This window comes from Anopheles marshallii, chromosome 3 (assembly GCF_943734725.1).
Source record: "Anopheles marshallii chromosome 3, idAnoMarsDA_429_01, whole genome shotgun sequence".
NCBI lineage: Eukaryota > Metazoa > Arthropoda > Insecta > Diptera > Culicidae > Anopheles > Anopheles marshallii.
This window is the reverse complement of record NC_071327.1, coordinates 58,083,285-58,097,076: the sequence shown is the minus strand read 5'-3', so window position 1 is coordinate 58,097,076 and position 13,792 is coordinate 58,083,285. Positions and strand designations below refer to the sequence as shown.

At 45.5% G+C, this 13,792-nt stretch overlaps 2 protein-coding genes across 2 annotated transcripts; both read right to left on the bottom strand.

Moving 5' to 3' along the window:
- Positions 1 to 5,983: 5,983 nt before the first annotated feature.
- LOC128713721 (phospholipid scramblase 1) lies at positions 5,984 to 7,204 on the bottom strand. The gene is made up of 5 exons (XM_053808583.1): positions 7,072 to 7,204; positions 6,935 to 7,003; positions 6,700 to 6,849; positions 6,088 to 6,620; positions 5,984 to 6,016 (listed from the first exon to the last, which is right to left on the bottom strand). The coding sequence occupies exons 1-5, from the start codon at positions 7,202 to 7,204 to the stop codon at positions 5,984 to 5,986; spliced, it is 918 nt and encodes a 305-aa protein (XP_053664558.1).
- Positions 7,205 to 9,528: 2,324 nt separating this feature from the next.
- On the bottom strand, positions 9,529 to 12,338 carry LOC128711707 (uncharacterized). The gene is made up of 8 exons (XM_053806590.1): positions 12,252 to 12,338; positions 12,061 to 12,157; positions 11,843 to 11,995; positions 10,735 to 11,778; positions 10,437 to 10,668; positions 10,199 to 10,371; positions 9,808 to 9,932; positions 9,529 to 9,732 (listed from the first exon to the last, which is right to left on the bottom strand). The coding sequence occupies exons 1-8, from the start codon at positions 12,336 to 12,338 to the stop codon at positions 9,529 to 9,531; spliced, it is 2,115 nt and encodes a 704-aa protein (XP_053662565.1).
- Between the last annotated feature and the right edge of the window lie 1,454 nt (positions 12,339 to 13,792).

The window sequence follows — 13,792 nt, the reverse complement described above, 5'->3', positions numbered from 1 at the left end:
TGTGCCGGTCTGGGGTGGGACATGGTGCATCGCTGTAGTATTACGGGGACGGGATGTGCGGAAATAGCGGGAAAGAAAGCGAACGGTGTGGCGTACGTTTCACGGACATCAGTAGAGGGGGTCATGCAAAATCAAAAGAATCTGCTGCAACAATCATAAGGTAGGGTACCGCAAAGAGAAAAGCGATATCAGTCAGGATAAAACACAGATCTTTCGGTTCGGCTTGTCATGTTCAATTACAGCGATTGTGCTTTTACAGACCTCCGTTTCCAATTCAGTGTATGATCGGTCGTCCATTTTCGTTCTCGTTGTAAACCTCGTTCGTCATTCGTCGTCGTTGTCGTTGTTTGTCGTGTCATGTATACAGATGTAAGCAGAACGTCCAGGGGATGGAATGAGGAATAAGGGCAAGATAATGTAACACACTAACGCAATCGAGATCCCTTTTTGGCCTGCCAAGACACACATCAAACCTCCCTTACCGCCACGAGAGGGGATATCGCGCATTTGTGATAATAATGCATTTTGTGTGCGTCCGTCACGCCATTTCCTTTAACGGACCAGTACGACCAAAAATCGACCAATCTAGAAGAAGAAAATGTATTAGAATTTGTTTTTGCCCAGCATGTCCGTGTTCCCCGTGACTGTCCGGTCCGGTAAAGCTCAATGCCAATTGCTCAGCTGCAGCTTTGGTAGTAGTTGGTCTGCAGATTTTACCACCCAACATAAAGGGGGTGTTTCTTTCAGGGTTGTTTTACGCATGTAGGGGCATTAAAAATTGCATCAATTTTTAACATATCACAGCTGTGGAGGCCGTTATGTTTGGTTGAGTTTAACATTAACTACCGAATGCTCATGCTTCCCCCTTTATCATTGCTCTCTACTGCACTGCACACCGACCCGCATACTGGAGCGGGCATCTTTCGATCCCTGTTCGATCTTTCTGCCGTATCCCGTACACCTGTTTAAGTAACAAAAAATGGGAGAAAAAAAAATCACAGATTTCCTAACGCTTTTCCACGACGAAAGCAAAACAATGAAAAAGAAAACTCAAGCCTAATGCCTAGTATATCGCGTTACCTTACTACTATTGATTAGGAGTTTTTTCTGTTTTGATTAAACCCAAACCACAGCTATAGGGATTGCCTGTTTGGTGTATGTTTTCAGTTCCCTCAGCAGCGCTGTTGGAAGATGGGAAAAGTAACAATAAGTGACAAAAGGAAGTTTAGCAAAAACAATACCCAGTAAGATCTAAGTCTAAACCCCCCACACGGTTTGCAGCTGAACAACAAAAAAAAAACCACAAAAACAAACACGATGTAAGATTTTAGCATCTAGCAGACTATACTCATATAGACAATTTCGATGGCCACCGTACGGGTGGCCGAACGTTGCCATTATACATATAACTAAAAAAAAAAAAACGCGATCGTTACCGCGTGCAATAACGATCCGCTAAGCACTATATTTGCCGAACGTACAATAATTACTCAATCTACACAACATCCCCAGCACGGGTAGGATACATACATACGGTGCGGTGGTTTCGTTTCGCTTCGATTTGTTTTATTTTTTTTCCGCATCAAATACCCACATTAATCCCCCGTTCGATACGCGCGTTATGCAAATCAATTGGAATAATCTTAGCCAAAGCGCGGATGGGTGAAACGCAAACAGGAGGACGCACAGAGTACACGAATCTAGCAAAGGGCATATGCACTGCGAGGAGGCAAGCGTGAAAATAATAGGATAGGAAACGGTCCGTGCGCTATTTACGAGCCCATTCTATTCGCTAAAGCAACAATGTACTGGTGCACACGGTATAACACAACAATTAGCAAACCACTGGTAGGATTCGTTTGCGAAAAGGACAAATGGCGGAGAGACCACACACAAAACCAACACAATCACGTAACTAATATAACTGCGTTGCGATGGTATATCGAACGATCCGAGCATTAAGCACTAGGGGTGGAAAAGCATAGAGTACCGCCGCGCCGTAGCGTTATCGCATCGCAGTCCCGGGATGGACAAGGCCTTTTCAGAGTCATATTCTAACCAGCAAGCACACAACTGCTTTTCACGTTATGATTTCCACGGTTCCGCGTTGGGATTTCACCCATTTTCCGGTACCCTTTGCCCAGCCTCACATGCTGTTAGGAGTTTCAAACCGATTCTATAGCTTCTAAATATCTGCGTTCGTGGTAGCTGATCACTGTTTCTGGTTCTTGCTGCGGAAGGTGAAGGTGAAAACTGAAAGTTGTATAAAAAAAAACACTCGAACAAATCATATAAACCCCAACACTTTAGCGCTTAGTGCATTTAGTCATGTTAGCGTGTGTGTGTGTATGTGTGTTTGCGCAGACGATGGAGAGTTATTATTCTTAGCGTGTCCATAGCTTGCGGTATTGCTTGGTTTGCCCTTCATTCGCTCGAACACTGCGAATGGGGCGAATGGGGCGTTAGGTTAGCGACGCGTGCAGACGAGCGTGAGCGTCTTGCGTGAGAGTTAGAGATTGTGTTGCGTTTGCTAGGCGGTACCGTTGTGATTTGTTATCGATATTTGGTTAGCGGAATAATGTTAAAACGGGCAGCGAACAGCTTGCATATGTACTGAAAGCCGAGAATGAGCTGAGGATGCAACGGAACGTATCGACACTAGCGACACTCTGTACATTTGCGTTGGATTGATGGATGGATTTGCGAAACGAAGGGTGAAGCTTATACAGCGCCGGACATGGGTGCAATTTCTCGCAAACCTCAAACGCTCTTAATACCCCTATCGAATCAAAAAAAAAACCCGAAGGAAAGAAACGTATAACAAAAAATCTCAAAACAATTATACATGCATAAATATAGGCATACATAAAGCTATATATATATACATACAATACCTACTAAAACCCGTATTCGCAATTACACCTGTGACCTGTTGAGCGCGCATAACAACAAACGAAATCAGAAAAAGGCACATAAAGATGCAAAAAACACACACACACACACTTATCCGTTCTTATCTTCTTCTTTGTGGTAGCGGATCCTTTGCGATGTTAGTACAGTTAGTGCAAAAATTGTACGTGTAAGAACATAGAACCCGAGCGGAAAGACACACACACGCACACACACACAAAGCAAAAGACAGTGAAGCAACGCAAACCAAGCAACCAACGTGTCATTGTGCCCCATTATGTACATCCATGTAGCAATAACAATAAGTAGATAATGTGTTTATTGCGAAGTACTCCAAAACGGTTAATCGCGCCTTGTTCATCCGTAAGTCCCAGTTCTCTATAAACGTTGGAAAAGTGAAGTAATGTAATGGAAAAAGAAAACAGAAATATTGAACCAAAAAGGAAACAAAAACACACAAAAAAAAAACAAACAAACACAACCATCCTTGCATATGTTTCGGTTCTGTTATTTACCGGCGTATTATAAGCAATTATTCCGAGGGTAAATGTATGAAAACGTCACAAAACCGGTACACGGTGTGTAATACCCTGGGTAAACCGGGGTCTACAAAGCAATGGCAATTGAAACCCACAATTACTCCCAAGCGCCCAAAAGGTAAGGGGACGCACTGTAACCATTACAGGATCGCATTTGTCGTACGTTAGGTGCATGCAGGCGGGATGTGCACATACCATTTCTGGCGAAGTTTTAGTGAAATGAAACCGGTTAAGTTTTCATATCCTTGTGTTGACTATTCCTCATAATTGCGATTATGGTTGTACTTAATTCTATCAGTCAAATAAATCTATGAGAATGCTAAACGGACCAAGATGTGTTGATGTTTGCCGAATTTGCTAACGCTTTGCCTGTTTATTCACAGCTTGCAATAATGTTCTCACTCGAAACACTTGCTCTGAGCGATGAAACAGAACGTTTATCGTATGTGTGAGACAAAGAATCTATCGAAAACTATCTGTCGATCAACGATTCGTGAGATGTAAGTTCAAATAAAGATGGCAGACAGCGACGTTCAAGTGGAATTGGTTCATACGACTCCTGTAATTGGTTAAAGAAATTTTTTCCATAATTTGATTTTTCCATTTTAAGAATGCAGGAACAGTCCAAAAGTAATGAGCCTTCTTAAAAAGAAGGCTCCATAGGTTGGATCAGTACGGAACCTTAATAACTTATCAAATAGACACCTTCTGCATCATTACATTTTTGCAGACGGATCTTCCGAGGTACGACTCCGTCCTTGAAGGTCTCTATTGGGATGTCCTTAAGGGATGATTTCGCATTCTTTCGAGTGTCCTCAATGTGCGTCCCAATGCTTTCCCTTTTAACGATCTTAGCAATCGTAGGAATAAGACAAAAAGTAGTCAGGTGGAGACTAGTTCGGGTTCTAGGGCAGCTGAGGAACTACGTCGCTGGGGTATACTGGACAAATATTCGAGCACAAGAAACGCGGTGTGACTGGGCGTCTCCATTACACTGTGTCGACCAGCCAATCTCGATCTCGTCAAGTCGATACATCTTTAATTGAGAATGTAGAATGTTAAACAATAGTGTTAGAGAGGGCCATCTGCGACTCGAAGGTGGAAACTTCGGGGGCCATCTTCTATAAGTCTATCCCGATCCTGGCATACACTGATGACATAGACATCATTGATTTACGGCTTTCCTATGTAGCGGATGCTTACCAAAGGATTGAGCACATGGCAGAAAACCTCGAGTTAGAGTTTTACGAGGCAAAAACCAAGTTGATGGTGGCACCTCCAGCGGCCCTGCTAACATAAATACAAATAGGTGAACGCTCTTTCGAAGTCGTTCGATCACAAGCAGCGTTGAACTCACGGCACATGAACAAAAACGGATCAGAGGAGCCAAAACGACTATAGTTCCAGTACTCTCATACGCCTCAAAGACATGAACTATGTCCAAAACTGACCAAACCCCTCTTAGCTGCGTTCGAGAGGAAGATGCTCAGAAGGATTTTTGGCCTCGTATGTGTTGATGGAAGGGCAATGGAGGAGCCGCTACATTGACTAGCTCTTTGAGCTGTACGGCGAACTTACTGTCGTACAGCGGATTAAACTCGCCAGGTTCCGGTGGGCTGGTTACGTCATGAGAATGACACAGGACGACTCAGCCCCGAAAAATCCTTTAAGGTCGTCCACGTGGACAGTGATGGAGTTGATACGTCTGCCAGAATGGTCGGGATAAATAACTAACTGACGAGAGTGCTCGACCATGAGCGGTTTAGAGGACTCTTGCAGCAGACATATGACCGCGTAGCGGTTGTAGCGCCGGTTAAGTAAGTAAGTGAGAATGTTAAACAATACACAATACCAGGCAATTCATAAAAATCCAGTTATACTACTTGTATTACTATTTATATTTATTAGCCTTCTGTAGCATAAGAGCATGTAGGAATAGCATGATATGATTAGTATCATGAATAGTATGAGTTAACAGTACTAAGGACCGCCCATGTAGCAGCGCTGCACACTGGGTGCACCCGCGGGCAAATAGTGCGCTACATTACACATTATTATTAACGTGTAAACAAGACCGAGTCATTAATTGATCTAACTAAGTAAAATTTAATTCATCCAATTTGGTTACAAGCGTGATTTAAATACTTTTAAAGCAAATTGGAGCATTGAGTGAGTGTAGTGTAGGTACTGGGAATGCATTTTGTTTAAGTACAGTGTCAAAATGTGTCACCATTGCGTTTACTACTAATATACTAAGAGTGTTTAGAACATTTTCCAGGTTTAAATAGCGTTCGGGATGTTTTTCGTTGTGCAAACAAACCTTAAAAACAAGTCCATATTTGAACCACTTATGTTATGTTTTTATTTCTTATCAAACCAAATAAGTGAACCATAGCAATGATAACGTTCTTAACTGGCCAGTGTATGGATTTGCTGTCTCATTTCACCAAATACTTATCAGATATGTTGTAGTGTTGATTAAGCCATCTGTGCATTGAGTGTAAATTCTTAGAACACGTTGCATTCTGCTCACCTTAACAGCAATTTGATTGAAAGTATAGATATTCCTAGATGAAAGATAAAAACATATAACAATAAAAAGCTTCCCCCTTTTATAATTCAATGGAACAGCACTCACCAACATGAAGGCTGCCGCTATGAAAAGCGACTTAAACTTAACGTCCATCGTCGGATCGGAATAGTAGACGTTGTTTGTGTAGCTCGCCGTATTCACGTTCCACGCGCGTGTGATCGTACCCTTCTGCGTCATCCGATCGCGGTCCAGCACCCGGAAGTGTGTCTCCTTCGGCATCCGTATCGCATTGACGAACGAGATCGGTATGCGGAACATCGTGTTGATATCACTGTTCATGAGAATGATCTCCTGCGACAGTATGCCATAGTCCTGCTGTATGCACCCGATCAGCTCGCCCGGGCTGGCCCACACCTCCAGGAACTGGTTCTTGCAGAAGCAACAGAACACACCGCAGCCGAGATTTTTCTTAAACAGCAGCACCTCCTGATGGCTGCGGTCCACCAGCGTTAGACTGAACGGGCGCAGTGAGCCCCAGAAACGGTCCTTCGGGTCGGACGTTTCCGACGCACCGTAAAGTGCTTCGTTCGACGGTCCTCTTATTGTAAACCGATTGTCCGATGAAACGCCCGATAGTACTGTAAACGTAAAGGGGGGATTATCAGTAATGGGGGTGTTTACACACCATCACTCTCTCTCTCGCTCTTTCTCTCTTACATTCATTAAGCTCATAACTCTGTTGTATAAACACGGACGGGAGCCCATACAGAAAGTCTAGCCCGGCACGGGGTGAGAAGGGCGTCAGGAACGGACTGTTGATGGATTGTATATGATCACCCGATTGGGGCGGTACTATTCGTAGGTTGACTGTAAATAGTAATCCGTAACATAAGCTAGTGTTATTGGTTTGATCGTGAGTATTGACCCCTTCCCCCCTCCCACACCCACTTACCACCATCACGTTCACTCTGAAGCTGAGTCTGTGGTTGTGCGGTGATGATTCGATTCTCGCCACTGTGCACTGTGTATGGACGGATCGAACAGAGTTATTCACCACAGGGAATGAGCTAAAGCTAATCACTTTCTTACCGACGGGTGGCACATTGTTCGGTGGAGCAGCCAGCGTACTGTCGTAGTTGTAGTCCCAGCTCAGATCGAACGTCGGTGTGTCCGGACCGTAAAACTCCGGCTGCTGAGATGGTGGAACTCGAGCGGACGACATTTCCCGGGTGTTGCAGCGGCAAAATCAAACCGTCCGTTCCGTTACATCCGAATCTACACTGACGCGCACGGTACAGAGTGGTTGTGACGGTTTGCCCGACGGTGAGTTGTATCAGTTTATCTTATCGCTTCGGCTATCATCCGTCATTGCTTCATTGATAGCACTCAAGTATCGCGGTCGTACGGATGGTGTAGGCTTGGGGTTCACCACGAACAGCTCACTGTTCTCTGCAAGACTCGCCAGTGACCAGCTGGCAAAGCAGGGTAATAGCAGTACTCAAAATCCTCCACAGTACAACACCAGGAAAATCATAACAATAAGGACATCAAGATACACCAACTATTGTGGGAAGGGTTTCATTAAGTTTATTTAGATTTCAACAAATACTGACTGTTTTTCGGGCTCATTTCTGATTGTTTAGTGTATGCATTGCTTCACGCTCGTTCGTTTGCTTCGTGTGTAGTTTAGGTCGATCGGTTTTTTTTTTGTTTGGTGTGTCAATAATCTGCCTGGCGATGTGTCACACAAATGTCAATCATACAGTTGCAAGTGTTAGTGAATCTCAAGTTACATCTACTGTTCTTTTTTTTTTAAGTACCTTAGGCATTCAGACATTCTTTAAGTTAGTTTGTCAGCACTAACGCCAACGTGCCAACGTGGGTGGTAGTTGGGCGAAGCGAATTCCGCCTTTATGTTACTGAATCGCTTATCAGCCCCTTCATATCGTGCCTAACCGATCGACTGCGTGGATGAGGGAGGGTTTTCAAAAGTACGGGAAAACTGGTAGTAGAATATTTTTATGTACGTTTGTTTATGCTTGATTTTTGCTTTTGCTTTGTTTATTTATTTCCATACATCATACTATTATAACCCACTGTTCACTTCTTCTCCAGCATGTAAAACTAATAGCTGCACTCAGTTCAGTTTCGTAGTAGTTTATATCGGAATGTGTGTGCCAGATGTGTGTTTGTGTGTGTGTGGGTCTTTGTGCGGTTCCTTTCGTCCCCCTCCATCAGCGTTAGTTGCGTTCCATATCAACTTCAGACAGTGACCCCAGCCATACATCCAATTCGCCTGTGGGTCAACACGTTTTTGTATGTATGTTTTATTGTTTTGTTTCGTCGTCTTGTTTCTTATTGTCGGGATTGTAGGTTTTTTTTTTGTTAGTTTTTTGTTTTGCTTCGGGTTTTCTTACCTTCGCTCGTTATCGGGGGAGTATTTTTAAGTGGTTCTTTTCCTTTTTTCACCCTTTTTCGCTTTCCTGTTGCACTTACGCACACTGTCAGGCAAACGGGAGGGAGGGGGGATTGTTTAGATTTAGATGTTTAAGGTTCTCATGTTTGTAAATTATTAGTTTTATTTGTTTCAGAAACTTATCCCGTACACATCCAGTATAATATAGTTGTATATGTATATTTAGCTTCTTCTGTTTCCGCTTTCTTTTATTCCTCTGTTTCTTCTCACAACTAGAGCATAAGGTCGTGTCGACCTAGTCGATAGTTCGGTTTTCAATATCCTTTTGTCAGTTTTTGTTTTTATAATAAGTTTGTAAATAATGGTTTTGACAAAAATCTTACTTATACAGCGATACATGCATATACTTTCAAAATGACGATTTAAACGAGGTGTGGAGTAGAACGGCTCGAGCATAAAAATGTAGCAGCATTAAAACCACCACGGCGGTTGGTGGCACATTTAGCCTTACTGTACGGCAACATGCTCCAACATAGTGCGGCTGGTGAGGGGGGGGGGGGAGGGGGGTGCGTCTTGCGTTATGCATTATCATAACAAAATCACAAGATAAATCGTTGATAACGTCACGCCGATTACTCACATCAAAGAGGTTGTCTTTCGGTCCATACGCGTGTGGATGTGTGTGTGGTTTTTTGTGCGTGTATTGAACAAACATACATAGTTATCGATATGCGATTAAAAATGAGCTCCAATGTTACGATAAGGTGAGCCGTTCTGGTACACACACACACACACGCACAGGAGCGATTCAGATGTAAAGCGACTAGGAAGGTAAGGAATGTTCCGCTTGTTGCTTTTCTTCGCACCCTTCCTTCAACCCTATTCTCGGTATACTGATCATCGTTGTTCCTCGGTAGCCATAGTGTGTTACATTGCGCCTCCCATGGGTAAGTAAACCGTTTGCTGTACAACCGTCCACGTCGTTCGATTCTCTTCGAATCGTCCGAGCTCTTGTGATGCTCGTTAATGAAAAACTTACAGTAGCTTAACAACTTTCACACCAAGAGTCACATCGCCGTCAGAAAGAAAGGTTGTGTCATGCGAACCGGGCGGTGACGTTTCGAGCGGGTTTAATTTACAACGACACCGACCTCAACCATGGCCCGGTAGAGACAGGGATTTTTGGCGCACTCGCGCGGACCAAGCTGAGGGCCGGGAAAGCCACGCAGTATCATCAGCACGGACCGGGCGGTCGTCTGGCAGTCCGGTTGGGTTTCGCATATGTTGTCCGCCTCCGAGAGATACTGCAGGTCACAAACTTTCGGTGAAACACCCTGCGGAAAGTGGACCCAATTTCGGAGTGCACGTTAAGGGGTGTAAGATTCGAGACTGGACAGCTGGTTACTTACGCATAGATAGCACAGTTGATGGGCACCACAAGCCGGAAGAAGCTCCTGATAGATATCACCGCTCAGCACGTCTACTCCACGACATCGCCTCTCGAATGCATCTAGCAGTGGACATTCAGTGGACTCTGGAAGAAAACATAGCCTAAGTACGAACTCACCCAAACGATAGCATTTGAAGGAAATTATCAGGACAGAGGGCGATAAATCAACTCTTGAGTAACTTTTGTGTAAAGTAACTCTTGAGTCCAGCTTCATCAAAATAAGATCATTAAATAAATAAACTTGAGGTTTAGAAATTCTAGAACCAGTAATGATTTCGTCAAGTATTCTAAGATCCTTGTCCATTGCTTCATTAATGCCATCACAACAAAACATAACCTTTCACACCTACCAACGACCAATCCTCGACTAAAATCCTCATCCAGCTCGGGCTCCTCCGGGCCTCGGAATATCTCCTGGTAGCGCTTCTGGGTACGCTTCTTCTTCTTCTTGTCGCCCTCCACATCGTCGAGATTGTTTTCCACCTCATCGTGCGCCACTTTATCGTTGCCTTCCATGCTGTGTCTGGGGAGTGGGGAAACAAATCCATTAAAATCGGTCGAAGCAGCCCGCACGACTCCACCACCTACTGGCTATGGTCGTATTCAGCTCGCTCCTTCTTCACGGCGACTCGCTTGGCCTTTTCCTTCTCTTCGCGGGGCTGTTCCGGTTCCACTTCGTTCAGCTTCAACTGATCATCGCTTACCGAATCCTTCAGCCTTTCCAGCGTGTGGCGCATCTTCTCGATGCTGTACGCAGTGGCCAAACGTGCCACCAGCTTGTCCTTCAACTTTTCCAGCTCATCCGGTTCGGTAATAAGACCTGCATGTTAATAAGGAACGTGGTGCACTGTGGTCCGTCTTAAAAATTGATATCCGAGGTGCTTACCTTCGTGATCGCCCGTGTACTTAACCGTCTGGTCCAGGATGAGATCCTCGATGCTCTTCAGCTTCTGTGCCATGCTTTCCAGCTTGTCCTGATTTATGTTCTTTTTCTTGCGATCCTCGTCGTACGTCTTGTAAAAGCTCAGTGGGTATGGGACGGGTCCGCTGCCAGCACCATTCCGACCATCCTTTTTCCTACGGTCCATACCGAAGTACTTGTTCCACTGGATCGATTTCTTCGACTTAAACTCCCCAATGTCCCCCGGGAGGATTTGATCTTCCTTCACCACCTCCAGGTTGGAACGTTTGCGCACGGATCGCTTCTTCTTTTTGTCGTCATCCTCACCCTCAAACTCTTCGCTCGAATCCTCATGATCGTGATCGTGTTCATGGTCGTGCTCATGTTCGTCCTCTTCCGGTCCTTCCTCCGAGCTGTGTTCGTGATGCTCGTCGCTTGATTCTCGCTTAGCTTTGTTCGCTTCCAGTGTTCGCTCGGTTGTGGTGGAAGCCGCCGTGGTCACACCAGAGCTAGCGGTGGAACTTGGTCCACTTGCCGGTTCGCTGGAACGTTTGCGCTTCTGCTCGATCGGTGCACCGAATAGGGCCTGCAAATCCTTGGCCACCTTCTCGTCGGTGCCGGATGGTGGTGCTTCGGGTTTGGGTGATCGTTTGGCCACCGGGAATCGCTTCTTGCGTGTCGCTGGCAGCCAGGGCAGAATCGGAAGGGTTCGTTTGCGTTCTTGCATCGGCGGGCCGTAGTGTGCGGGAGATGGTTCCGATTCGGACATGGGGAATCCTTGCCGCTTTTCGTACACTGCTGCACCCGACAGCGGGACCAATGGTTCGTCTTCGAAGAGTCGCTGTTCGATTTCGTTCTCCTCCTGCTGATACTTGTCCCACAGCTGCTGCAAACGATCCTGGAACTCTTCGTCCCGCTCCGCGATCGCCTGCCGATCTACGGCGCGCAAGAAGTCAGCGGACAAATCGGGATGTGGGTATGATTTCTCAAGCTCCCGCTCACGGAAAACGGTCGGATAGGAAGATTGTTCTGGGAACAATGCGGTAAGCACTGGTGAATTTAATCAACATCATCTACGCTCGGCTCAACTCACCATCTCTCTCCCTAAACACGGAACGCTTGCGCGTGTCCAGATCGTAAGGATCGTAACCATCGTCTGGGTCTTCATCGCGCCGCAAATAGTTCGCCAGAATGCGGTTCAATCTTTGCCGGTTCGGACGGAACTGCTGCTGCTGCTCTTCGGTCGCTATGCAAAAGAACCACAAATCACATGTTTGACGTTGGCCACCCAAACCCTGCACAGCTACTTACGTTCCATCCAGTAGCCATCGTCATCCATTTGCTCGGCAGCGGCCTCTTCTCGCAGCGCTAGCTGTGCTTCTCGGCGATGCAGGGCATCGATGGCAGCCTGAAAGTGAGGTTATAAATGAAATTGTACATCGCAATGATACGCTCCCGAAGGGCGGGAATGCCATGGCAATTGAAACGAAATCTAATGCTACCTGCAGGGAATACGGTGAATGCTGCGAGCCCAACACGACCAGGCTGGTGCCGAGAATCAGCAACGAATAGATGGTAAAACCCGCCATACTGAGGGTTTTGGAAAGATTATTTTTTTCCCTGTAAATGGATAAGAATGGGAATTGGAGATTGCTTCTGTAATTGATTTGATATGATATCTAGAACGATGTGTAAAGAATTTCAATTTTGTGCCATGCGATATATTGGCTTAAGACACACGAAAGCTTGTTGGAGATATTTGAGCGCGCAACAACGCCTTCCCATTCCCGTGTAATGGTGTAGCTGGTGTAGAAATATAAACACGGAAATATGGCCATATATCTCCTTTACGAGCTTCTATTACCGAGCGAAATGAGAACGGAAGAATACTCAATTTGTAATCGGCTTCTAGAGCTTCGAACGCTTTACTTTTGCTTCCTTTCGGTTGGTAAGGTCACAGATCCGGGGTTGTTTTTTTTTTTTCGTTGTGTACCCCCACGCGGCATTAGTCACGTTCCGCATGACGTTATAAAGCTGCACCATACCATACATATATTGTGGGAAATTCATCGTCATCGTCAGGAGAAAGTCATCAAGCTTGTGGTTTGGCTGGGCAGTGGCAAAGGACAACTTTCAACAAGATTCCGACACAAAGTAGGCATGGAAAAGCGTAGCTGGCTGGGATGCGAGTCACACACACACACACCAGAGCAGAGTGTGGTAAACCTTGCTATAAGCCCGTGGTTTATGCTGCCAGCTTTGAAACATTTGTGTGCAGTCGGTTTGCAGTCCCGCCGGTGGCAAATTGACCAGAACGAAATGGAAATAGCTAGTGTGAAGCAGCAAACCGGTGTGGCAAGTCAGCTGCAACTAGGACGAAAGGACAAACGTCACATCAAATTGCCAGACACGGTGAGAATGCGTTAAAGCGAATGCGAGAAATGCCATTTTTCCACTATTCATTTTCCGTGCAATGGAACCGCATCGTTGCGTTGCCGTGCTGGGTTGCAAATGATCGGCTTAGCGGTGCTGACGGCGAAGGCTTAAATCATTCGAACGGCATGTGACTCATATATTTTTCTGACAAGCGAGATGGAAATAAAGCAATCCATCCGGCAGAACATACCAGCACCAGAGAGGATGCTGGTGTGGCAGTGAATGGACGCATTGGTTGACATTTTTGTTGTTGCTCCCCGGCAGTAGGGCTTGAGGTCTGGAGACTCGTCAATGGGTGGTAAACGCGATTCGAATGATTATGACAGATAAGGAAGGATTAAGGGAACCATTTTCCACTCGAAAGTGAAGCAACTCACCATTATCATCCTTATCATCATCATCGGGGAAGGAACAGGGTTTTCACTTAATGCAAAATCCCCGTTTTCCAGCCACTGAACTGGGCTAGAAACTCCACCAGACAATTTATGATAAAAAGCTTCTTCTACCATGTCAGCTTAGACCGGTGGACGAAAAGGTCCCAGAACGTCCCGCATGCTATAAACAACGGGCTTAGCGCGAGCGGGTACAACTTTTCGCAACCCAAAAA

Bases quoted from the DNA above. Each gene is read 5' to 3' on its own strand.
- LOC128713721 (XM_053808583.1), bottom strand. From the start codon at position 7,204: ATGTCGTCCGCTCGAGTTCCACCATCTCAGCAGCCGGAGTTTTACGGT. The intron at 6,850-6,934 runs GTAAGTGGGTGT...TACTATTTACAG, and splicing joins TCAGAGTGAACGTGATGGTG to TCAACCTACGAATAGTACCG. The intron at 6,017-6,087 runs GTGAGTGCTGTT...TCTTTCATCTAG, and splicing joins TAGCGGCAGCCTTCATGTTG to GAATATCTATACTTTCAATC.
- LOC128711707 (XM_053806590.1), bottom strand. From the start codon at position 12,338: ATGGCGGGTTTTACCATCTATTCGTTGCTGATTCTCGGCACCAGCCTG. The intron at 10,669-10,734 runs GTAAGCACCTCG...ATTAACATGCAG, and splicing joins GTACACGGGCGATCACGAAG to GTCTTATTACCGAACCGGAT. The intron at 9,733-9,807 runs GTAAGTAACCAG...CACTTTCCGCAG, and splicing joins ATCAACTGTGCTATCTATGC to GGTGTTTCACCGAAAGTTTG.